Source organism: Callithrix jacchus, chromosome 14, assembly GCF_049354715.1.
Source record: "Callithrix jacchus isolate 240 chromosome 14, calJac240_pri, whole genome shotgun sequence".
Classification (NCBI taxonomy): domain Eukaryota; kingdom Metazoa; phylum Chordata; class Mammalia; order Primates; family Cebidae; genus Callithrix; species Callithrix jacchus.
In genome coordinates, this window is record NC_133515.1 from 33,258,216 (window position 1) to 33,285,387 (window position 27,172).

Consider the following 27,172-nt stretch of genomic DNA (forward strand, 5'->3'; position numbering starts at 1 on the left):
GCAAAACAACTGAAATCATAACAAACAGCCTCTCAGACCATAGTACAATCAAGTTAGAACTCAGAATTCAGAAACTGACCCAGAACCGCACAGCTTCATGGAAACTGAACAACTGGCTCTTGAATGTTGACTGGGTAAACAACGAAATGAAGGCAGAAATAAAGAAGTTCTTCGAAACCAATGAGAACGAAGACACAACGTGCCAGAACCTCTGGGACACATTTAAAGCAGTCTCTAGAGGAAAGTATATAGCAATAAGTGCCCATATGAAGAGAATGGAGAGATCCAAAATTGACACCCTATCGTCAAAATTGAAAGAGCTAGAGGAGCAAGATCAAAAAAACTCAAAACCCAGCAGAAGACAAGAAATTACTAAGATCAGAGCTGAGCTGAAGGAGATTGAGACACGAAAAACCCTTCAAAAAATCAATAAATCCAAGAGCTGGTTTTTAGAAAAGATCAACAAAATAGACAGACCACTAGCCAGATTGATTAAAAAAAAAGAGAGAGAACAACCAAATAGATGCAATAAAAAATGATAAAGGGGAAATCACCACAGATTCCACAGAAATTCAAACCATCATCAGAGAATATTACAAACAACTATATGCGCATAAACTAGTAAACCTGGAAGAAATGGATAAATTCCTGGACTCCTGTGTCTTCCCAAGCCTAAACCAGGAGGAAGCTGAAAATATGAATAGACCAATAACAAGGTCTGAAGTCGAGGCAGCAATTAAGAGCCTACCTCACAAAAAAAGCCCAGGTCCAGACGGGTTCACAGCCGAATTCTACCAGACACACAAGGAGGAGCTGGTACCATTCCTTCTAAAACTATTTCAAACAATCCAAAAAGAGGGAATCCTTCCCAAATCATTTTATGAGACCAACATCATCCTGATACCAAAACCCGGCAGAGACCCAACGAGAAAAGAAAACTTCAGGCCAATATCCATGATGAACATAGATGCAAAAATCTTCAATAAAATATTGGCAAGCCGATTGCAACAGCAAATCAAAAAACTTATTCATCATGATCAAGTAGGATTCATCCCGGGGATGCAAGGTTGGTTCAACATACGCAAGTCTATCAATGTAATTCACCACATAAACAGAACCAAAAACAAAAACCACATGATTATCTCAATTGACGCAGAGAAGGCATTTGACAAAATTCAACAGCCCTTTATGCTAAAAACCCTCAATAAACTAGGTATCGATGGAACGTATCTCAAAGTAATAAAAGCTATTTATGACAAACCAACAGCCAATATCATACTGAATGGGCAAAAACTGGAAGCATTCCCTTTGAAATCTGGCACTAGACAAGGATGCCCTCTTTCACCACTCCTATTCAATATAGTACTGGAAGTTCTAGCCAGAGCAATCAGGCAAGAAAAAGAAATAAAGGGTATTCAAATAGGCAAGGTGGAAGCCAAATTGTCTCTATTTGCAGACGACATGATAGTATACCTAGAAGACCCCATTGCCTCAGCCCAAAAACTCCTGAAACTGATAAACAACTTCAGCAAAGTCTCAGGATATAAAATCAATGTGCAAAAATCAAAAGCATTCGTCTACACCAATAACAGACTTAAAGAAAGCCAAATCAAGAGCGAACTGCCATTCGCAATTGCTACAAAAAGAATAAAATACCTTGGAATACAACTCACAAGGAACGTAAGGGACCTCTTCAAGGAGAACTACAAACCACTGCTCAACGAAATCAGAGAGGACACAAACAGATGGAGAAACATTCCATGTTCATGGTTAGGAAGAATTAATATCGTGAAAATGGCTATACTGCCCAAAGTAATTTACAGAATCAACGCTATCCCCATCAAGCTACCATTGACTTTCTTCACAGAACTGGAAAAAACCACCATGAACTTCATATGGAACCAAAAGAGAGCCCGCATAGCCAAGTCAATTCTAAGCAAAAAGAACACAGCAGGGGGCATCACACTACCGGATTTCAAACTATACTACAAGGCTACAGTGATCAAAACAGCATGGTACTGGTACCAAAACAGAGATATAGACCAATGGAACAAAACAGAGGCACCGGAGGCAACACAACATACATACAAATATACAATCTTTGATAAACCTGACAAAAACAAGCAATGGGGCAAGGATTCCATGTTTAACAAATGGTGTTCGGAAAACTGGCTAGCCATGTGCACAAAGCAGAAACTGGACCCCTTCCTGACACCTTACACTAAAATTAACTCCAGATGGATTAAAGACTTAAACATAAGACCTGGCACCATAAAAACCCTAGAAGGAAATCTAGGCAAAACTATCCAGGACATAGGAGTAGGCAAGGACTTCATGAACAAAACACCAAGAGCATTGGCAACAAAAGCCAAAATAGACAAATGGGACCTAATGAAACTCCACAGCTTCTGCACGGCAAAAGAAACAGTCACTAGAGTGGATCGACAACCAACAGAATGGGAAAAAATTTTCGCAGTCTACCCATCTGACAAAGGGCTGATATCCAGAATTTACAAAGAACTCAAGCAGATTTACAGGAAAAAAACAAACAAGCCCATTCAAAAGTGGGCAAAGGATATGAACAGATACTTTACGAAAGAAGACATATATGAGGCCAACAATCATATGAAAAAATGCTCATCATCACTGGTCATCAGAGAGATGCAAATCAAAACCACATTGAGATACCATCTCACGCCAGTTAGAATGGCGATCATTAAAAAATCTGGAGACAACAGATGCTGGAGAGGATGTGGAGAAAAAGGAACACTTTTACACTGTTGGTGGGAATGTAAATTAGCTCAAACATTGTGGAAGACAGTGTGGCGATTCCTCAAGGCCTTAGAAATAGAAATTCCATTTGACCCAGCAATCCCATTACTGGGTATACATCCAAAAGACTATAAATCGTTCTACTATAAGGACACATGTACACGAATGTTCATTGCAGCACTGTTTACAATAGCAAAGACCTGGAATCAACCCAAATGCCCATTGATAATAGACTGGATTGGAAAAATGTGGCACATATACACCATGGAATATTATGCAGCAATCAGAAATGATGAGTTCGTGTCGTTTGTAGGGACATGGATGAATCTGGAGAACATCATCCTCAGCAAACTGACACAAGAACAGAAAATGAAACACCACATATTCTCACTCATAGGTGGGTGATGAAAAATGAGAACACATGGACACAGAAAGGGGAGTACTAAACACTGGGGTCTATTGGGGGGAAAAGGGGAGGGCCAGTGGGAGGGGGAGGTGGGGAGGGATAGCCTGGGGAGAAATGCCAAATGTGGGTGAAGGGGAGAAGAAAAGCAAAGCACACTGCCATGTGTGTACCTACGCAACTGTCTCGCATGCTCTGCTCATGTACCCCAAAACCTATAATCAAATAAAAAATTAAAAAAAAAAAAAAAAGAATGCAGAACTTTCATGGGACTAATACAGGCACTCCTCAGAGGGGTCATTTTAAGGAAGACCAGGGTCTTATGTGGGATCATAGGGCAAAGGACTTTATCACTGATTTAAAACAGAGAAATTGATGGCAGCTTTTCACCCAGGCACATCATAGAGGCAACCTACACCTAAGCTGTTCATAACATGTGTCCCTTTAATAATAAAGATGATCACCAAATTATGAACTGTCCCTAAAATCACCTGTAGGGTATTTCATCTACCTGCAAGGGATCAGGCACTCTTAAATACAGTTGTTTCTTTAAAGACAAGTGATAGGCCGGGCACAGTGGCTCACACCTGTAATCCCAGCACTTTGGGAGGTCGAGGCACGTGGATCACCTAAGGTCAGGAGTTCAACACTGATCAACATGGTGAAACCCCATCTCTACAAAAAGTACCAAAATTAGCTGGGAGTGGTGATGGGCACCTGTAATCCCAGCCACTCAAGAGGCTGAGGCAGGAGAATCACTTGAACTCGGGAGGCAGAGACTGCAGTAAGCTGAGATCGTGCCACTGTACTTCAGCCTGGGCAAGAGAGCAAGCCTCTGTCTTAAAAAAAAAATTGAAATTAAAATTATAAAAAAAGACAAGTGATAATGGCTCAGCCAATATCTTACAGAAATGCATTACATAGTTTATCTTACTAGTAAAACCTCCAAAAGCGAAAACTCAATGTAAATTATTATAGTGGCTTTCATCCCCAATACACTTTTTTTTTCTTTTGTCAGCATCAGTGCCCACCCCTCTGTGTGTAACACCAGGATGCTTACGTCAAACTCATTAAGAGCCGCAGCCAGCTCGCCGATGCCCGTGTGGCCTTTGGCTTCGTCAGTGGGCGAGGTAGCTTGAGCAGCATTGGAGATGCCAGCAATGGCCTCCTGGACTTGTTTGAACACATAATCTCGGTTGGCTCTCGTAGCGGCAACATCTGGGTGACGGAGAAATGCTTGAGAGGCCGTGTACAGCATTGTGGCATTCTTCTTCAGAGCCCCTCGGGCGGCTGCCATCTCATCCCGACAGTGAGGATCCTTCAGCTCCTGTGTGTGTAACACAAGAAAGCTGTCACACACATGAAGTTTGTATGGAAATATCTGCAACAGAGCTTGGAGTCACGGACTCTTATTAACACACTGAACTTCAGAAACCCTTGTGCTGTTTCTAGCTGCCAGGCCTATGCATATACTGTTTTATGTGTTTGTTTTATAGAGACAGAGTCTGGCTCTGTCACCTAGGTTAGAGTAACTGTGCCATCAAAGCTCACTGCAGCCTCCATCTCCTGGGCCCTTTGATCCTCCCTCTTCTACCTCTTAAGTGGCCAAGACAACAAGTGCATGCTCCTATAACTGGCTAATTAAAAAAAAAAAAGTCTAAGTGGGGTCTGGCTATGTTGCCCAGGTGGGCCTTGAACCCCTGGCCTCAAGGGATTCTCCGGTCTCTGCTTCCCAAAGTTCTGGAATTATAGCCATGAGTGACTGCACCTGGCCTCCTGTCCCTTCTATGTGAAATGCCTGAGCTTTCCTCCTCTGCCCTACCCTTTCACCTGACAGGGCTCCATCCAGTGACTTGGCACATCCTCCACCCAACTTTCTAAGCTGTGTCCCCTTTTATCTGTTCCCAGAAGACACTGTTCCTCTTCGATCACTAACACTCATCCTACTTAACTGTATTATTTGACCCTTTATTTCTCTTCTATAACATACCTCTAATGACAGCAGGGAGCCCTATTTGTCTTATTCAGTTGCTCTTCAGTCATTAGCACAGCGGCTGGCCTATAAGAAGCACTCAATAAAATATCGCCGAAAAGAATATAAAAACCAAGCCACCAACAAGGTAAGTGGATTGCATGGGCCACAGAGGTAATTAGGAACAGAGAGAAAACCTGAAACCTTCAATCTTCTGAGGTCCTACTTGCTTTCATGTTCAATTACAGTTACAAACATGGGAAAGCAAACTTCTGGGTTTTGCTCAGCACATCAATGCCCTTCATTATCATTTTCAGAATAGGCTTCTTCCTTTGTTGCTGTTGATGGCCTCGCATGGCAGCTCATCATTAAGTTTAGAGAACAGAAAATAACAGGCCAAAAATGATTTGTTTTCCTAGTTTTGGAGAACAGAATCATACCACAAGGGAGTCTCTTTATTTTCATCTTTAAAGACTTGTTAAGCAAACGTTCACACCATTTTCAGGAATGTGAAAGCAGTGATGCTCTCTGAGAGCCATGCAGGATTGCCAGATGTGTATCTCTGGGAGAATATTCTTCCGGCTGTAAAACATCAGTAAAGGGCATTTGAACCACTGGGCTTCTCTTCCTATTTGCTCAATTGGCACGATAGAGTAATGGCCTGGCAACAAGAAATGACAGCTTCTGTTTTGTTTGTCAAAATAGTTCTGAGACAAGCCCATTATAGTTGGTATAATGTCAAAATATAATTGTCAAGAACACTGGCAATAAATAACGAACAATTTCCTGAACCATCTTTTTTCCCCTTTGCTTAAGCATTAAAAGATGGATGCTAGCTAACACAATTTCTAAATTGGGATTATTTAATTTGAGCCCTGGAGATGAAAGTGGACAAATAGGTAACAAATATTTGAGTGTATTTTCTGTGCTAGGCAATGATTTGGCCACGAGAGGTAGGTTTCTTCCAAACAGTCATGAAAGACTTTATTAACCTCAGAACACCTGGTCCAGAAATTCCATTCCTCTACACTAAAAATATATAATAAAATGATAAAAATAAATGTAAATACAGAAGTGAGAAATGCAGGCTGGGAAACTCTGTAAAGATACTTGAAGAAACATTTTTTAATCCTAAGAAAAAAAACTGGAAACAGTCTATTGAATTGTCAATAAATGGTTGAAAAAATTACTGAAACATTCATTTAATGGAGTATGTGATCATTAAAATAGTTTCCAAAAATTAATAACATGAATAATATTTATAAGATTAAAAAAGCAGAATACAATATGCATAGCATGATTATAATTACATTAAAATGTGAAGATAAATATCTGAAAGCAAATATACCAAAATATCAGTGCCATATTCTTTGTGGGTATTAGGTGTTTTTTCCCCTTCTTTCTGTTTTTCTAAATTTTCTTGAAAGAGTCTGAACTGACAATCAATTCAAAACAAAGTATTAGTGAAATAAAAATAAATAGTATAGGTATTTCATATAAACATCATATATATAGTCTCATGACTTTTAAGGTCAGCTACATGCTGATGACCCGTGTTTCTATCTCCAGGCAACACTTCACTTCTAGCTGACGTTTCAATGTGTATATCTCAAAATCAGCATCTCTGTGTTGGTTATTTTAGGTGGCAACTTGACTGGATTGAGAGGTGCCTAGAAGGCTGATGAAGAATTATTTTGGATATGTCACTGTGACAGTGTTGTAGTGGGCAACCAGCACTTGAGCCAGTGAACTGAGTGGGAAATTTTACCCTCAATGTAGGTGGGCACCATCCAGTCGGCTGGGGGTAAAGACAGAACAAAAAGGTGGAGGAAAGATGAATTCATTGTCTCTCTCCCTTCCAGAGCAGAACGTTCTTCTCCTCCTGCTCTTGGATGTCAGAACACCGGGTTCCTAGGACTCTAGACTCTGGGGCCTGCAACAGTTGCCTCCTGAGGCTCTCTAGCTCTCTCACCTTTCAGAGTAACTTTGCTCCTTTTTATATTACATGTTGGGCTACCATAAAAGATTCCGTTTGAACAAGGAATTCTGCTAATACAAACATACTTAAAAATAACCACCAAAACTAAAATCACATTTATGTGCCTGTGACACAAAGGACTAGCTCTTGGTTAAGTTCCTAATCCCACCCTCACTTCAGCCTGGCACAGAATGAACATTCAATAAATGTTTATTGAATGGAACTTTCCTGTTGGTTAGAGAGAAAGTTAGAGAAAGTAGGAATGGCTCAAAATGTTTCCAAAAAAAATTCTGCAAGCAATTGAGAGGATGGATGAAAGGATTTTAGTAGATCCTTCCACATTTGGAAATACTTTTTCTATGGCAAAAGAATAAAAATCCACTCTTTGGAAACAAAATACTAAAGGTATCCAATGAGCAAACAGAGCTAGCTGAAACTGAGAACTCTAAACAAAAGGGAGGCTGATACAGTTTGGCTCTGTGTACCCATCCAAATCTCATCTTGAATTGTCATCCCTACTTGTGGAGGGAGGGACCTATAATCCCCACGTGTTAGGGAAAGAGGTGATTGGATGATGGGGGCAGTTTCCTCCATGCTGTTCTCATAATAGTCACTCAGTTCCCATGAGTTTTGATGGTTTTATAAGGCAGTTTTCCCAGCTCTTGCTCACTCTCTCTCCTGCCACCTTGTGAAGAAGGTGCCCACTTCCGCTTTGCCATGATTGTAAGTTTCCTGAGGCCTCCCAAGTCACATGGAACTGTGAGTCAATTAAATCTCCTTCCTTTCTAAATTACCCAGTCTTGGGGCATTTCTTTATAGCAGCATGAGAATGAACTAATACTGAGGCTGAGGAGATCCAGGTCACACACCACCATCAGAGTGACTCACGCTCACCTGCACTCTTCCTGACCCTTTTTCCCTCCCTTCTCTTCCCTTCTCCCCTCCCCCTTTCCCCCAGTTATCTCTTTTCTTTCTCTGTGCCCCTCACCTGCCTTTCCTCTCATTTTGTTCATGTTTTCTTCTCTTTCATAGGAGTTTCATCCCACATACTACACATCCTGAGAGTGCATATGTGTGGTGGTGTTCACAAGAGTAGGAGATAAAAAGTGAGGGCAAAGGGTAACATCCAGAGACTGACCACAGCACCACTCCACAGTTTAGTATTTTTTATTTGACATCAGAGCTGTGCTTCTAGAGGGAATAGAAGATTAGAGTGTAGTGGGGCTAGCAGGGTGGGTCCCGCCAGTGAAGCAGGTGATCTGTGGCCAGAGAGTGGTCCAGAGCACACCATGGCATCACAACTGGCCCCTGCAGGAAGCAGTCTTTGTCATCACAGATTCTCAGAGCATCTGACGGCAAGTAGATGCAGCTGATCCACTGTTCAGGCCTGTAAAGCTACATGCTTGTGTAAACTCACCCATTTCCTCCCCTAGCATTTCCAAAATCTTTCTCACCTGTTGTCTTCTTGCTGCTACATAGTTGAGTTTCACCATCTCTTTTCCAAACTCTTTAAAACGGTTTGCAAGGTCTTGCTCGTTTGTAGCATTTTTGACCGCTTCCAGGGCCTCTTCCACCTGCAGTGGTGAAAAACAACATACTTATTAGTGGACAGTATTTAAATATTATTTAACATGTTACAAATGGAATTTGTACCAAAAAACTCTAAAACACTAGGATGTGTTAATATGTAAATGAAAAAACAGGAGAAGAGCACCTCTAACAATCATGTGTAGTCAGATTAAATAGTTGTTTAAGACTTACAAAATATTCTGTTTATAAAAGAAAACAAATGCTTAACTGGTAAACATAAAATCTTATATTTATTATATTTTTATTGACGTATGATTTGGAAAGAATATCAACCTTTAAGTAGAAACACTAAGGAATATATTTGAGAACAAATGCTGAAGTTTAGAAAAAAATTCTAGAAGTCTTCAGAAGAGACAGTGGTATACAAACAAATGACTAAAGAAATTCCTCAGCTGCTGAAAATTTAGGACAGCATGAATGTGCAACCAATGTTAACAACATATCTAGGACTGGGACTAAGGAATTATAATTTTAAACTGAGTTTTTACCTGTCCATCTAATAAAAAGAGGAAATTCCTTGAAAGCAAGTGAATTTGAAGTTTTGCTGCTATTGGAAGGTGACGTCAACTGGAGTGGAATGGGGTGGACAGGATGATGGCAAGCACACCGCCCTACCAACGCACCTTCCAATCCCTGCAAACTGTTTCTAAACTTTTCCATAGCAGCATTGAACCTGAATTATAAATTTCATCCTTTGGAATTTGGATGAAATTTATAATTCAGGTCCAATGCTGCTATAGAAAAAGTTTAAATTTTGAAAAGTATTCTCCCCTCCAAAATGATCTTAACTTTAATATGGCGTGAAAATTACCACAATTGATAAACCTTTAAGTTATACCATCTGTGGACACAATTAAACTAAAATTAAGATATTGTGGTGAAGGAATCCGCTAAGTCACTGTCAAGTAGCACTTTTATAAAATTAATTTCATCAGCGAAAATACCCAAGAATAGAATCCTGAGTGGATAAAGCACAAGGCAGACATGATTTTTTTTTGCAAAATCAACTGTTGTTAAACATGAAGGGAGTCTGATAAGAGACCCCTGACTAGTTCCGTTTCCAGAGAGGAAGGGAGAGAGAAGGCAGCTTTGAAAGAAAGAGTAATGAGAAATGTAGGAAATACTTGGGCAGAATTCAGATTGGCTCTTGTAATTTTGGGCAAATTAAAGGGCATTATAGAGAGAGTACATTGTTTGACAATTTGGAAACACAAATGACAACTAAAATGGCTGAAAATAACCAAAGATTATATTAACTCAGATCTGAACTTAAGTGAGGCTTGACACAATCACAAAGGTGGCTAATTTCACTTCCTTATCAAGTGCACTGAGCAAAGGAAAAGAGTGTGTATCTAAACCCATAATAATGAGTATCATCCAGTCTTTTGTCCCAGAGATATGTAATACCATTCAATTTACCAAATAGGCTAACTCAGGAAGGAAAGAGTTGTAGCAAGCACAGGAAGTGATTTTGAATGATAGTGGTAGCAGGGGTGGGAGTGGAAGCTAATCTAGATGTCACATAACTCTTATGTCCTGGATTGGGAAAATTAAGTTTCCATTCTCATCTTCTATGGAAAGATTGCATCTCTTTTTTTCCTAATTATAAAGTATAAAATGATGATGTAACTCCTCAATGTTAGTTATTCCCAATGCTTATCTAGGCTCTAATAGTGCTCATGTAAAACAAAGAAGTACAGTTGAAAAAGAAACTGTCATGAGTTAGGAGGTTTTTTTAGGTACTCAAGTCAAATTACATTTTATAGTATGAAAAGCCACATATAAAACATTTTCATAGTTTAATGAGAATCTCATACCTCAAATCTTTAAAACACCAAAATCAATGGTGCCGTATATTCTAATAGATTTATAATCATCTTAACTTGGCTATCAATAGCATCGTTGAAAGGACAGTTCTTGGCAGCTAATTTGTTCCTGCTGCTTATTTGAGATGTAAATCTTTTCTCAAGACATAAAAACTGGTTCCAGGGAAGAGCAAAATAATTATCTCAGAGGGAGCTAAATTCTGGATTTGTTTTCTAATATATATAAACCAGGCTTCTCATCAGCTGTTAATCAGACCAATTTAGAATATTTATTTTACTGTTTTACACATAACTTATTTTCTCATTGGTTTTCTCTGAAGATGTAGATGCCAGTTTTAATTTGTTCTTACAATTCAATGAAGTATTTTTCCAAAGAAACACCAAGAATTGGGTCTTTCTGTGTAAAGGTAAACTTAGTTACATGCAGAGTTTAAATCCAGAAGGATCTAAGAAGTCTCAAAGTCCTCATAAAGAGTCAAGGGGCAAAATCTGTCCAAGTTCCCACAGAAATAAAGGAAAGGGAACCAAAATCTGGATTATGGGCACATACCACTAGTAGATAGATGAGAGATGAAGATGGACGGATGGATAGATGGATGAATGGATGCATGGATGGATGTTTAGTTGGATGGATGCATAGATAGATAGATTGATAGAAAATTATAGAGATAGATGACAGATTATAGAGGTAGATGATTGATAGATGATAGAATATTGAAGGGACATAGAAAAAGAAGAAAAAATAAGTTCAGTAAACAGACTCTATGGACAATTCAAAACTAATATAAATATCAAGTTTTTATTTTTGAACAGTTAAAGATCTTTGGTTCTTTCAGGGCAGCGAGAGAAAGGAAATTGACTCCTATGGGCCAAACAAATACCTTGCTCTCAAACATTTACTGTCCATGGAGGAGTTCAGGACTGCCAGTTGAACAAAGGGAAGTTTCTATACAGAAGAACCTGAGACACTTTATCCAAGATACACCTGTCTAGGCCCCACCATAAAAGATGTTAGCCCAACTGTGTTAGGAGGGCTATGAGGTCAGATTGGTCTGGGTTTGAACCCCAACAATGTCACTGGCAAGCTCTGTGATCCAGGGAAAGCTACTTAACCTCTCCAATCCTCACATCTTCATTAATAAAATGAGTGTAATTGTGTTTACACTCTACTTACAGGTTTTGTGGGAATTAAAGGAGAAGAAATACAAAATATCAAATGCTTAGCAAAACATCTGGCAAGAATTAGGGGTTCATTAAATAAAGACACTGGATTGCTGCATGGGGGAAAAATGCCTTAATAATTTTGAAGACAAGAGTTTTTATCTTACTGACAAAAAGACAGCTACAGAGAGAATACAGGGAGCGGGCTGCCTAGTGATGGCTCTAAGAAGGACACTAGTGTCAATGGCTGAGCCCTTTGATAAGGGGCAGGTTTGGAGGGCGCTTATGTCCTGGATTGAGAAATGATTTCTAATGAGCTGGCATAAAGGGATCCCTCAGAGGCAGCTGTCATACCCTTTAAAAACACCCTCCTGATCTTGGACATGACAGCCAGCCATTCTTCTCCCACTAACCAGGCTGGGCTTATAAACACCAAAGCCAGAACTCTGCTGAACCAGATATTTTTGTCCTTAATATTTATAACCAGTGCATAGATAAAGCTGAAAATACTGATGCTTCCAGAAAAAAAAAAAATACCAACATTTATTCCTGGTTTAGTGGGTTTAGAAATTATTTTCGGAATTTGTCACTTACAACTCTTAAAATCTTGGTCTTCTCACAGACCTGTTCAAAATAGCCTGTACCCCCATTCCTAAAGCAAGCCTGTCTATCCCTATGATTTAGTCTAGAACTGTGTCATACTGTTTGAGATAGTCTTAAATCAGTGTCTAATTTTCCTGGTTGAAACTGTGATTATTTACTTCAATATCAGAAAGCAGCCCTATAATTCTTTTATTCGTTAGGTATTTATGCAGAGTCTACCATGAGGTAGGCATCTGGGGATGGGATGGTGTGGAATTGAGGAGTATGCTACCTCCCACCTGCACTGTGTGTTCTGATTCCCTGTAGAAAATTGCTGGCCACACCATTACTAGAAACAGTTGTTATGATCATCGTTTTGGTTTGGACAGACTGACCCTATTCCAGGTTTTACTATTGATACCTACGTTGACTGGATTTTAAGTGACACTGATGAAACTACTTAATAGATCATATATAATCTCTGTTAGAGTCTACTTTTACTGCGAATTTTAAAAATATCTATCTTGGAAATAGGAGTTGGCCAAATGAATGAAAGACTGAATGCATGTAAGACCCACCATCTAACTGCTGTACATATTTAGTTATATACTCTAGTATGGCCATTGGTTTCTCAGCATTATCATACTTTATATTTCTGCCCCATGAAGATAAGTCAGTTTTCTTGATTATATTGTCTTTTCTTGTCAAAAAGTGAAGAAGAAAATGATTTCATCAGAAGCAAAGAATGATCACATGCTAGTGTCATTGATGCTTAATGTGTCATGTTCTACAAATCACAATAATAATTTAGTTTATTATGTATTTCCAAAATCATTTTCAGTTTGTGCAAGAAAAAAAATGACATCAGTGTCATCGAGTTCTTATGATATACTAGACATCATTCTAAATGGCTTACATCTATCTTACTTAGTCCCCAAAAACAGCTCTTTGAAGTGGATACTTTTCTAATTCCCATATTCTCATTGTGCAGAGACAAATCAGAGTAGAGGAGTTGTATAACCTGTCAGAAGTCTCACAGCAAGTAAATGCAGGAGCCTGGATTTGAGCCCAGGTACTTTGCTCCAGAACCCATAATTATTTCTGAGCTATGCTGCATTGATTTTTCAGAGTGAGTTTCTAAAGCCTTGCCCCTGAGCCGATTAGTCCCCCAGTTCTATTACTCTACCTCCATACCCTGAATATCTGTAAAATCTACCTCTTTTTCATAATATGCACTGCCATTGCCTTAGCCAGCTTCTCTTTAATTCACTGGCATGGATAAATTTAACAGTCTCTTTATATGTCCCTCTTCTAATTCCTTCTCCACACTGCTACCAAAGTTATTTTTCTAAATCACAAATCTGAATCAAATTCTTAGTACTACTCAATGGCTCCCCATAATCTATACATAGAGTACAAACTAATTATCATGTTATCCAAGACCCTCCATAACCTGGATCTCTCTGTTCAACCTTGTTATTGCCTCTCCCCACCTTGCCAACTCTGCTCCAATAACAGAATCACTGGTGTTTCAAACACTCCAAGACTCTTCCCTTAATCTCATGCCTTTGTTCTTTCCTTGGTTCGTAAAGCTCTCTGTGGTTGAAATCTGTTGCTTGACCTGAATCTATTATCTCCCTTCTTATGGTAATAAAATCCTGTTTTCCATCATTAACATACTCTTTTCCTGCATAGGTTATCAAATCCAAATTTACCCTTTTTTGCTCGCACTGTGCAAATATGGATGGGCCCCTGGAATATGCCTCCCTTCCCCACTTGCCTGATGTTAAGCTTTGTCAGTGGATGGTGTTGCATAGCTGCTGCCAGAGGAAAGGATGTGGTTCCTGGTTCTGGTGTGCTCCTTCAACAGGCTCCTGCAGCAGGGGTAGCTTCTCCAGCATCAGCTGGCCAGCAGCTTCCCTCAGTACGCCCATCTGGGCAATTGTGTAGCAGAATGCATCCAGTGAGACACCCTTCCATGAGCAGCTTTCCAGAAAGGGCAGATTTCTAGCAAGTTCCATTATATTGTGTGGTACCTTAGTGACTCCTCTGTCATCAAGTGACCCAAGGCCACACCCTCCAACATCTGGATCTCAGCCATGGTGGTGGTGAGGGGGGGCTCCTCCCTAGAGTGCTCTATCCCAGCCCCAGGGGTAGCAGCTGCTCCTCATATCTGCCATTCCCATATTCCTTAGAGTTCTCTTCACTTCTTATGAGCGAACCCTTTGCTATTTCAAACTGCTATTAGCCTTAAGAATTCTTTAAATGTTCCCTGTTTAAATAACTGTGTGGTTTTGTTCTCATCATTGGACAGAATGATTCATCCCCCAACTCTTTGATGTGGCTCTTTCCAATTATCCCCAACTTTCTGCCCCTAGTTTGGACTTGAGACTCTGAGTTATTTAACCTGGGCCCAGTGACAGGTTCAAGGAAAGGCAAACCTCATTTAGTGCAATGAGTCCCAATCTTGAGACCTTCCTCTCCCAGACACATCATCCTTTCTCGTGTTATCCTAAATTGGGCAACAATACAATGTGGTTGAACTGATCCCGTTTCCAGCTTGGGCTAAGCAAAGAGTAGGAGTCCTGATTACGTTAAGTAAGAAATCAGCAAATTCTGTTGCCCATTAAGTAATTAACTAAGAGATAGGCACATGACTGAGAGACCAATTATGCCTAATAAGATTGTAGAACTTTTTTTTTTTTTCTATCAGGAAAGATAATTTTCTCTTTTGTGCTATCTTTAGTCAAGGAACATGCAATCTTCAAAATGGTTCGCAACTGCTTTGAGACTATGAGTCCCCCTTTAAGGGGCAACAAAGAATAGAGCCCTCAATGAGGAGGAGAAAGAAAGAAAAACCTGGTTTTTGTCACACTTTTGCACCTTGGTCAAGCCTTGCCTGAAGCTATTGCCTCTGGACATTTAATTTGGTGAGCCAAAATACTCCTGTTTAAGAAAAACTAGGTAGAATTAGGTTTTCTGTTATTTACAAAAGAAAGCATAATTCTATTTTCCTTCTGGGTCAGACTACTTCCTAACACGCATTGCACTCTTTGCTAATGTCCTAATGTATCCCCAGTAGCCTGAAATATTTTGAAGGCAGGAACCTAGTCTTATTCGCCCTTGAAGTAATACATATTGGCACAATGTTTGGGATATAGTCAGCACCTAATAAGTAGTTCTTACATGTATAACTGAATAAATAAATAATGAATAATGCAACTGCATGAAACTAATACCATGACAGCTATGACAGAAAACATACGCTAAAAACCTAGGCCATATTTTCTGCATTTATAAGAAGACATAAGGCTATTTTATATAATACCAGTTCACAGTTGTTATTTAAACACAAGAGTCACACTAGAACTTCAGGACTAAACAGCAGACTTGAGAAATAATAAGCAACTGAGGCTGCATGAGACTATTTGATGCTAAACTCACAGTCACAGTTAATGTTAAGATCATCATGTCTCATCAGTGCCCCCCATGCCCACCAAAGAACAGCAGCACTAGATGTGGTCACTAGATGTGGTATCTAGACATGGCCCCTGGTAACCACTGAGCAAACTTGACCTCTTGAGAAGCTAAGGGTTGCTATTTTCTGTCTTGCTATTCCATTTTCTAAAGAGAAATTATCAAATTATCAAGAGCATCCTCATCCCAGGATCTAGCTTGAGGATGGAAAGAAGGTGACTGTTTTCTCTGACATACACATCTAGATGAGTTTATGTGTAGTGCTATCGCTCATGCTAATAACGGACAATATAATCTGATTACATTAGTTCAGAGGGAAACTAATGTAATAAATAAATGTCCCTCTTCATGATCACTGATTATCCTGCAGGATTCCTTTAAATTTCCAGGATGCCATATATCAACCTAACACACTGACAAAGTGAACAGACTGCAGGTTATTCCAGGTATCTGGCGAGGAAATCATTTGCCAGCAACTTCAACAGTAAATTTGATTATAATTCAGTAGTTTTAAATGGTGTCTGAAATGTAAATGATTACCTTAGCTTTACTTAGGAACATTAAATTCTCACTTGGGTGCTAACTGGACAATGGAACTCTAAGTCAACCACTGTTCTATCACTATCCTCCTGAATTTAAAGTAACAGCAGCAGCAAAGACCTTTTCCAGTTATGTGAATCTTTAATACACTCAAAGAAGAACTCAATATTAAAGTACCACAAGTAGGCCGGGTGTGGTGGCTGAAGCCTGTAATCCCAGCACTTTGGGAGGCTGAGGCAGGCAGATCATGAGGTCAGGAGTTCAAGACCAGCCTGGCCAACACACTGAAATCCGTCTCTACTAAAAATACAAAAATTAGCTGGGCATGGTGGCAGGCGCCTGTAATCCTAGCTACTTGGGAGGCTGAGGCAGAAGAATTGCTTGAACTTGGGAGGCTGAGGTTGTAGTGAGCCGAGACTGCACCACTGCACTCCAGCCTAAGCAACATAGCAAGACTGTCTCAAAAAAAAAAAAAAAAAAAAGTACCACAATACTTGCATGATCGAACAAATAGCATAACTTGAACAACTAATATCTATATGTTATCTGAGAAGAATTCCTCAGTAGCCATTTAAATTTTAGCTCCTAAATATAATTGTCAAGTAGCAGAATGCGAAGACCTATGCACTGCCAAACCACGTGACCTCCGCAGGTATCCTAATTCTTTACTCGTTTTTAGATGCTGAACAACATTTAGCCACATTTACTCAAATGACTATTCTTCATCAAACTGGCAAACTGCTGATGAAAAAAAATTAATATAAGTTGCTGTGAAAATCTCCATGCAAGTTACTCAGAAATGAGAAAAATTAACATCTGAGAAGAACAAAAATAAAACTTTGACATATGGCCTAAAAGATAAAAGTAGAAAGCGATGTGTAACACTTAAGGTAAAAGAGATACATAGCAGTTAACACAGCAGGAGGCTGCAGTCTCACTATAAGGTATTACTCAATCTGAACCCAACTAGAAAACCAGAGTCTCTACTTTACTGTTTTTTTTGGTTTTTGTTTTTGTTTTTTTTTTTTTTGAGTCGGAGTTTCGCTCTCGTTACCCAGGCTGGAGTACAATGGCGCGATCTCGGCTCACCGCAACCTCCACCTCCTGGATTCAGGCAATTATCCTGCCTCAGCCTCCCGAGTAGCGGGAATTACAGGCATGCACCACCATGCCCACCTAATTTTTTGTATTTTTAGTAGAGACGGGATTTCACCATGTTGACCAGGATGGTCTCAATCTCTTGACCTCGTGAGCCACCCGCCTCGGCCTCCCAAAGTGCTGAGATTACAGGCGTGAGCCAACTAGAAAGCAACTGTTGCTCTTTTCTTTCTCTCTCTGGTTTATCATCCAGATGGTAAAGAAACTCATTGTTTATTTTAAAAAGTCCTTGAGAAAGGAGTAAATATTTTCTAAATTGCTTCATCAAAACATGTAAAGATATTTGATATATCCTCCATCCTGAGTTACAGAAAAACAAATAAATAGAAGCTTGCGGACCATACATCAGTCCTGAGAAGATACGCTTCTGCGCAAAAGAACAGACATATGACTGGGTAGAATTATGTGCTATGTTCATGTGCAATGAATTGTTGACATGTTGACTTTTTTTCGGGGGTGGGGGCAATAGTTCATGAAAGAAAACACTGATTGATCTGAATCCAAAGCGTGACACAAGCCACAATCAGTATTTCAGTGATGGCCCCAGAAACTGTAGTTCCTCACTTACTCCACAAGAGGGAAACATTCCACCACAGCTGTTTGCTACAGACGCTGCACTCTAAGTAGAACAAATGTGTTATTTAGTTTACAATCATTTTTAATTTCACTACTGACAGTCTGACAGGGCTGCTTAATATTGCCAGGTTGACCTTTCCATGATTTTGTGCTAAATCTTTTTTTTTTTTTTTAATTCCCTTACAGGGTTGTGTGCAGAAGAGACTGCAGTTGACTCCCCACTGGAGCAGGCTGCTGTAATCTGATGAGCCAACATCACTGGTCGGTCGAAACAGGTGGGCTGAGAGGCAGGACTGCAGGAGGCAACTGGTGCCACACACAGCATTATCACTCTGGATTTATCACACTTCTCGAGTGTGGAGTGTAGGCAGTTCAGCAAGGATATTCAGCCCGTCATCACTCCCTGACAGTTGCTGACAGGACCTTCTGCAGCAAAGCGCTGATATATGAGATGTAAGGTTAATTTTGTTAGGTTCAGTCCTATTATTTTTTTTGCTGGGGTGAAGGAAGATTGTCCTTCTCTGTAAAGGCATATCTAAAATATTGCCTTCGAAGACTAAGTAGGCTGTAAGGAAAAAAATAACAAAACATTTTTTTCCAAAATGCTTGAGAAGGAAGTTTTGTGTAGCTGAAAAGATGCATATAACAGAGAGGGCTGGAGGAATGGCAGCCGGTATGGCAGCCTACAAGTGTTTTCAGTCATCTTACACTCCCTACTCAGCTGCCATTGACAGAACACTCACTTTATGCCATTCTCTGGGATAAGTGCTTCAGAGGAATCGTCCCCATTCAAACCTCCCCACAACCTCGAGGGCTGCTCTACCATTAGCCCCACTTGAACAGATGAGATATCTGAGATTTACCTGCTAGGTTGACACACAGCTGGCAAATAGATATCAAATCAAGATTAAACCTAGTCTGACTCCAGCATCTAAACGGTTAATTCTAGTATTGTACTGCCTTTCAACATCCTCTGAAATAGGTAGTCTCTCCTCAAACTGCTCACCTCACCTAATTTCAAGAGCCTTTACTGGCTGTTCAAAACTCATTCCCTGAAAAATTCCTAAGGGAAAAAAAAACTTCCAAGCAGTTTCTTGGTGTCCCTTGTTCCTCAGGGACCTATATAGAAGCCATAACGAGATATACTTCCTTTATGTTTATGGCATCAGGAGCTCAGGGTGCAGATGTTGGAATTTGAAACCTTTCATATTTTTCTAGAATTTATATATAACTTGAGAATCCTGGCTACTTTATTGGCGCCAACTTGAGTAAAAGATCCTGCCCAAGGTTTTTTTGACAGAGTAATTATGATTTAAGTAATTTCTTGATGATCCCTCCTACTGAACAAATGGTGAGGTGAGAGCAGTCTCTCATTATTCATTTTCTATCTCCTGTGGCCCTCCTCATAACCTGCTTTCACTGATAAAGAAAATAGAGCAGGAAGATTAGCTGATAGAAAACATGATCATCCAGGATTGCCCAGGACAGCCGGGGAACCAAGCGAGCGATTGTTTGGTCCTCCAAAAAAAAAAACATGGTTTGCATTTCATCATCTAAGCACTCTGCGATCAGTCCGGGGTGAAAATCATATTTCACTGAATGTATAGATTAGGGATTCCCTAAGCAGGGGCCATGTTCCTACGCAGCTAAGTTACATCATCTTTGTTAAAGGCTTGAACCATCCTTGTTGCAACTAGATACCAATCAGCAAATAGGAAAACAGAAAAAGGGCCAGTTGTCAAGGACTGGGGAAGTAGCCTTAATCACGATTGCATTAAAATTTGTGATGAGAGCAGGGCTTCAATTCTATTAGGAAATAAAAGAATTAGAAGAAACCATGAAAAGCAAGGCACATATAATGGTGTTCTATGGGTTAGTGGGACAAGTATGTATCCACTCAGAAAACCAATCCAGATATGTTAGATGCCAGGCTTGGTGAAACAAGACTGACTTTAGCCATGGGAAGCATGGATAGGGCCCCTTTTTATTGCCATTATTGGGTTCAAAAATCCATATATATACAGGAGATCAAGGCTAGAGTAGATAGCAAAATATATTCAACATGTAATCCACACTAAGATGGGCACAGGTGATCAGCTACTCAGCAGAGCTGGCCCTAACCTGATTTACCACATGGACCAACACTGCTATGATCTTGAGATGAGACAAAGGCAGTTTCACCTGTCCAGGTTCCATAGCCTAAAAGAATGTACTGTTAGAGACTCCAGGAAGTAAGGAGAAGTCTAAGCTCTCAGTTTTGAGGAGAAAAGAATAATTCAAGTGAGTCTAACAAAACTTTTTGAATATATTATTGAATATAATTTTATTATTAGAAAAAGTTGGGGGTGGGCACTACATGGGTGGGTAACCAAGTGATGTGGTGACCAATGAAACATCTAGAGTAGAGGTCAGCTATAACACACATGGTCAACATTGCCACTCACATAAAGAAAGTTTTGACAAGTTCTACATACGTACAATTTTCAGATGGGATAAAAGTCTCATGACATCTGCCATGTCCGCAAGGATGAGTAAGCGTGTCACTGCCGAGAGCAAAGCCCTTGCCGCCCGCACCATGGTGCCGCGCTTTACCGATGAGCATGGGTCATCAGCAAACTCGGAGGAGGCGATACGCATCGTCTCACCTGGAAGACAGACATTGAGAGGCAGGTGGGTAGACAAGAGGCTTAGAGGCTGACCATCCTAAAGATCTGTGAATGGACAATTACCATTTTTATTGAGAAACTCCAATTACCATGTGGTATTTCTGCCACCTCTAATGCATCAAAGAGCGCTTTGTCTATATCAGTGCACATGGACAAGAACTGTGGACTAAACAAGGGGCTCATTTCACACTGAAGTATGAATTCATGCTTTTTACATCAATAAGGAATATATTTAATTCCATTTGCCTAAGAGTTGAGATGGATTTGCCTTGAGCTTAACCATCCTCTCTCCTCATTTGCCTTAGAACCAATGATACCAGGAAACTTACCATGCAACTCCTTGAAGTTACTGACAGTTGATGTACAAAGCCAATTGCTCCACAGAGAATTGAAAGTTAAGACCTTGGCCTCATTAACACTGTACTCTTAATTGAGCTAATCAGACAGGAACACATTATAGAGGCACCCAAGATCTAATCTTCTAATCCTCTTAGTAACCTATTCTCTAATATAGAGAACATTTAGATGAGAACTGAACCAATTAAACAAATGTTTACTAAACACACACTTGTGACAGATTCTGTACTAGGCTCTGGAGTTACAAAGTTGACTAAGAACACCCAGGCACAAGGAATTCACAGTCTCATGGGTAAACAGGTTGTCAACACATAATCAGAATACAGTAATTAAGTGCCATAAGAGACAAGATTAAGAATGTAGGCAGGCTGGGCGTGGTGGCTCAAGCTTGTAATCCCAGTACTTTGGGAGGCAGAGGCAGGTGGATCACGAGGTCAGGAGTTCAAGACCAGCCTGACAAATATGGTGAAACCCTGTCTCTACCAAAAATACAAAATTTAGCTGGCCATGGTGGTGTGCACCTGTAGTCCCAGCTACTTGGGAGGCTGAGTCAGGAGAATCACATGAACCCCGGGAGGCAGAGATTGCAGTGAGCCAAGAGTACGCCACTGTACTGCAGCCTGAGCGACAGAGCAAGACTGTATCTCAAAAAAAAAAAAAAAAAAAAAAAAAAAAGAATATAGGCAATGGAGAAGGGAGAGGTATTTGCTCATTTCGTGTGAGATGTGAGACCGGGGGGAAGTTGACCACTTTAGTGGGATGCAAAAAAGAAAGAGGTGTTCACCAGGGAAACAAAGGTAGGGAGCGCATCTCGCAGCATGCACACTTCGTGGTTCTGAATCTGGAGCCCCATGCTAAGTATAGAGACAGCAGTTCTCTGGAAGGCCCCGTGATAAGTATAGAGACTGCAGTTCTCTGGAAGGCCCCATAAGGAAGGCGGCTGGAGAGAGGCGGTAATACCTGGAATACCACGTAAGAGATTTGGACTGTATCCACAGCAGGGTGGGAAGTGATATTAATAGATTTTTATTTTTGGAAGATTGATTTAGTCATATTACATAAAATAAACTGGTGGGGAAAAGACAAGGACAGAGAAATCAGTTAATAGGGTGAATGCAGTTTTAGTCTGAGAGAGCCGTGGTAAGAGTCTGGACCAAGGAAATGGGAGAGGGAGTATAAAATGTATCTGTGTGACACAACCCACCTATCTAAGGGCTGATTAGATGGGAAGACCAGACAAAAGGTTCAAGCTGATGTTGAGGGCTGACACAATACCAGAGTCAGGTATGCATTTGTACCAAGGGACCCCAGGAGTGAGAAAGAGAGATAATTAACAAGGATTGCTACTGACACCAAATCAGTGGGTGGATATCCACTTGGGGGAGTGAAAACTGTGAGAAAGCATAAATGGAGCTTCATATAGCAGAGTATACACAGAGGTGTAAAAGTTTCAATAAACTTGAAAAGTACAGTTAATATGACAGATTTATACACTCAAGATCAAACAATTTATTCAATTTTTATAGTAATGATTACTACCCACCTCCTAAGCAAAATCTAGCTCATTTAAATGAAGTCAATGATAGCATGGGAAGTCTTTGCATCTTGTAATTAATCCTAAGTTATAAGAAAAAATAAAAAAAAAAGTCTTACCATTTTACAGGCCGATCAGAATATAAAGTCATTCTCTCAGCTAGTGTGATAGTTATTTAAACCTTCACAGCGATACTTTTTATACTTGGGAATGTGTGCATGTAGGAAAATATATTGCACTGTTGGATTTTTTTAAAGAGGCTACCATCTACAATAAGCATTTTATATTGCTAACCAATTTAGCCTTTTTTGTCTAGGCACAAATAGCTTGATATATAACAACAGCATGGGAGAAACTTAAAAATACATTACTCTAGTGTCACAATGATGAATTTTAAAAATTCAAGTGTCCCACCCCTGCCACAGGATTACATAATTCTCCTTCTCTTGCCCCTATTCCTCCCAAATAAAAAGAGTATTGGTAAGTATCTGTAATACTTATTGGTAAGTATCTGGTGGGAGGAAGAAAGCCACCTTTTCCCCCACTTTATACAGTCAACTAGAAAGAACATTAAACACTAAGGTAAATCCAACAAACTATTGAGAAAGGCACCACAAGTAGAGCTAGACAAATTTGTGTAAGATATTAACAGACTAGTCAGCTACTGTTGAAATCGACACACTTATTCAAGGGAAAGTGAGATGTACTGTGTACATGAACCCAGGTAGCTACATGGCTGATCCCATTTCCTGGAGGTTAAATTGGTGTGAGCCCTAGCAAGGCTAAGAGTAGGTCACTAGGTAGGCCTACCTGTAGAACAGAGGGCCCCACGAGGAGAGGCCAGTCACACCCCTGCCCTGCAGGTGGAGCTTGTGCATTACTTGAGGAACCATGACTAATCCAATGTATTTTCAAGTTGAGATTGAACATTCGGAATGAACCAACATCATTCCAGAAGACAGGGCATGCCAGAACAAGGGGCTCTGAAGGGCCCAAAACGACTCCTTCCATCCGTCTCAGGGACACCATCAGGCATCTGGCAGAAGGGTAGTGGCATTTCATGCAGATGCCAGCCATCTTGTCGGCAACACTGCTTCAAAGCTGATGGGTGACACCTGTCTGTCAGAGCTCTTAGGAGGAGCTAATCAACCTGGGGCCCACAGCTGGCACTCCAGGAGTGGCTAGGCAGATGTCCATGAGAGGGAGACAGAGAAGACGGTCAGAGAGAGAGAGAGAAAGTGAGAGAGACCCATGTTAGAAAATGTCATCTGCCTTCCTGGATGGAAAACTCATACTAAATTCTGAGATTATTCTAAGATAAATAGAAGATGATTTCATTTCATGTAAATTAAAACTAAAAGCTAATTGTAAGCAGATACAAGTGATTTTGCATTAAGGTTTCCAAAGGAAAGGCAACCTCAAATCAGTTATAATTTTAATATGTCTTACATCCCTGCAGCTTTAGCATTACTGAATCAAGCTGATAAGTTTATCAGGATAAAATTAGCTACTTCCCCAAGAATGTAGAGAAAAGTGCTTTTTCTATAAGATTGACATATTTACTTAAGAAACAGCATGCATGTGTAAGAGGGAAATGGAGCGGTGAAGAGAGGGTGGAGAGATCTGCCTGCTTCTTTTATATACATTCTTGTTCAGTCTCATGTACTTGATGATAGACCTAATCCAGAGCAGCATTTCTATGGTAAAGCCTTTGATGTCCTCAAGCCACTACTACCTGCTGAAAAGAAGAAAAATTAACATAACCGAATAAGTGACAAGCACATGTATGTAGTGCTGCTACATAAAGGCTTATTATATAAGTATTGTTCTTAATGTGACTCATGGATGAAAAAGGATAAACAAAATCACATTGACCTGGGTTCAGATCCCGACTCGACCTCAACTATTACCAAATATGTCAGCTAGTGCTTACTCAACCTGCCAACTGTAAAATGACAGTGAAAATAATTACAGCCAGCTCACAAATGGCCATGAGAGTTAAAATTAGAGATGACGCATTCAAAGCACCAGCATAGGGCCTTGCCCATAAAGGGTGATCATTATTCATTAATACCACGACTATCATTACCACCTCAATCCCCCAAAAATGCGATAAGAAGAATTGGTGAACTCCTGGCTACAGGTTTAAAAGTGTACATTTTGGTGGGTTTCACTTCTTGAGTTTCTTCCTTCGAAGCAAGAAAACATAAGCTCAATAAAAGTACTTATTGTTTGAAGATAGAATATATACAAAAAAAAAAGGTGCTTGGCTTTTAAATCAGTGCTTATTCTGGTTTCTAGGCTACCCTTAAGGCATGGGGATGAATACATAATTGTGCATCAGCTTGATGTAAGATCAACTCAAATGTGCAATGATGCAGGCCAGTAATAATATGAGAAAAGGATGGCATGGGCCAGGCACGATGCCTCACACCTCTAATCTCAGTGCTTTGGGAAGCCAACGTGGTGGATCACCAGAGGTCGGGAGTTTGAGACCAGACTGACCAACATGGAGAAACCCCATCTCTACTGAAAACACAAAATTAGCCGTGGGTGGTGGCACATTCCTTTAATCCCAGCTACTCAGGAGACTGAGGCAGAAGAATAGCTTGAACCCGGGAGGCAGAGGTTGCAGTGAGCCGAGATCACACCATTGTACTCCAGCCTGGGCAACAAGAGCAAAACTCTACCTTACAAAAAAAGAAAGAAGGAAAGAAAGGAAGGAAAGGAAGGAAGAAAGAAAGAGATGGATTGTGAAAGACAAAGTCGTAGGAATAGAAAAGTCAGGTAGGAAGCACAGCATGAACCAAAATGGCACAGATATCCTGTGGCTCATTCCTCGAAGGATGGGCCTGCATGCAAGGTCAGCACTCTTTAAACTCCTGACAAATGAACTACTGAAAAACTGTGAGAAGCAAGCAAAAAGGTGTGGTAAAAATACAGATTCAAAGAGTGTTGGGTTAAGAAAATGAAAACATCAGAATCGTTGATGGTCTCAGAGGATGAAGAGGATTTAACTCATTTTTTTTTTTTCCATCCTGGTCAACATAGTGAGACCCTATCTCTATAAAAAGTTGTAAACATCAAATTGCCAGGGCAGTCCCTGCCACTCTAGAGGCTAAGGCAGAAGGATGGCTTAAGCACAGGAATTTGAGGCTGCAGTGAGCTGTCATTGCACCACTGCACTCCAGCTTGTGTGACAGAGTGAGACCTATCTCAAAAACAAAACAAGGTGTGGTGGCTCACACCCTTAATCCCAGCACTTTGGGAGGCCGAGGCGGGTGGATCATCTGAGGTCGGAAGTTCGAGACTAGCCTGGCCAACATTATAAAACCATGTCTCTACTAAAAATACAAAAAATTAGCCGGGTGTGGTGGCGAGTGCCTGTAGTCACAGCTACTCGGGAGGCTGAGGCAGGAGAATCACTTGAACCCGGGAGGTGGAGGTTGCAGCAAGCCGAGATTTCACCATTGCACTCCAGCCTGGGCAACAAGAGTGAAACTCCATCTCAAAAAGCAACAAACTACAAAACAAAACAAAAAACCTCTTCTTTTTACTCTTTTAGCAATGGCAAGAACTGGACTTACCCCTGGAGTCAAATGATGGTAACTAGAACTAGTGTGAGAATGAAAATGAAGAAAGAGGCAAACTACAGAGCAAATGTAGTGAAACAGCCAGAAAAAAAGAAGATTAAGATATGAAGAGACACATATGGAAAGGAATTTCAATGTATTTCTTACACCTTGCATAGTAATTTACATTGTCAAAATTTTTATTATAAAATAAATATGTGCTCCTTAAGAAAACTAAAAAAAAAAATAAATACAATTTAAAAAGCCAAAAGAGCATTTACATCATAATAACCAACGACAATCACCAGGGACCATCTGATGAGCTAGCATCTAGAAAGTTCTATATGCCTATATTTTTAAACAGTTTTCACCTGTAATAGCTACAGCTGCATATCATCTTTTGTCTAAATGTATAACTCTCCTTTGTCTAATTACATAAATTATCCAACATATACTGATAGTTCATGTCTTTTATATTTCTCCCAGTATTACAGAATTCTTAGAAAAAATGAGGGAAGGCCGAGTGTGGTGGCTCACACCTGTAATCTCAGCACTTTGGGAGGCTGAGGTAGGCAGATCATTGGAGGTCAGGAGTTTGTCGCCCAGCCTGGCCAACATGGTGAAACCCTGTCTTTGCTAAAAATACAAAAATTAGCCAGGTGTGGTGGTGGGAACCTGAAATCCCAGCTACTTGGGAGGCTGAGGCAGGAGAATCGCTTGAGCCTGGGAGGTGTAGGTTGCAGTAAGCAGATATCACACCACTTCACTCCAGCCTGGTGACAGAGTGAAACTCCGTCTCAAAAAAAAAAAAAAAAAAGAAAAAGAAACAATGAGAAAAAGAGCAAAAAATTCCAATCCTCATACCACATTTTGGTCCCTTTTTGTGCTAACCTACACCTACCTAACAAACTCTTTTACATGTATTTTCCTTTAAGTACAAATCTTAAAGGATTCTGAAAAATGGATCCTGTAAAGCAATGCAGAAACTAAAATGTGTTTTTAGAGAAG

The 27,172-nt window shown here is 40.2% G+C and overlaps 1 protein-coding gene across 9 annotated transcripts in view; it reads right to left on the minus strand.

Moving 5' to 3' along the window:
- CTNNA2 (catenin alpha 2) overlaps positions 1 to 27,172 on the minus strand; it is a 1,148,556-nt gene that overhangs the window by 772,785 nt on the left and 348,599 nt on the right. For all 9 annotated transcript variants that reach the window (XM_035273413.3, XM_035273412.3, XM_017964211.4 and 6 more), the window contains 3 exons: positions 20,514 to 20,680; positions 8,580 to 8,699; positions 4,236 to 4,502 (listed from right to left, as the gene is read on the minus strand). In XM_035273413.3, coding sequence (XP_035129304.1) covers positions 4,236 to 4,502; positions 8,580 to 8,699; positions 20,514 to 20,680 — 554 coding nt within the window. The remainder of the gene's footprint in view (positions 1 to 4,235; positions 4,503 to 8,579; positions 8,700 to 20,513; positions 20,681 to 27,172) is intronic.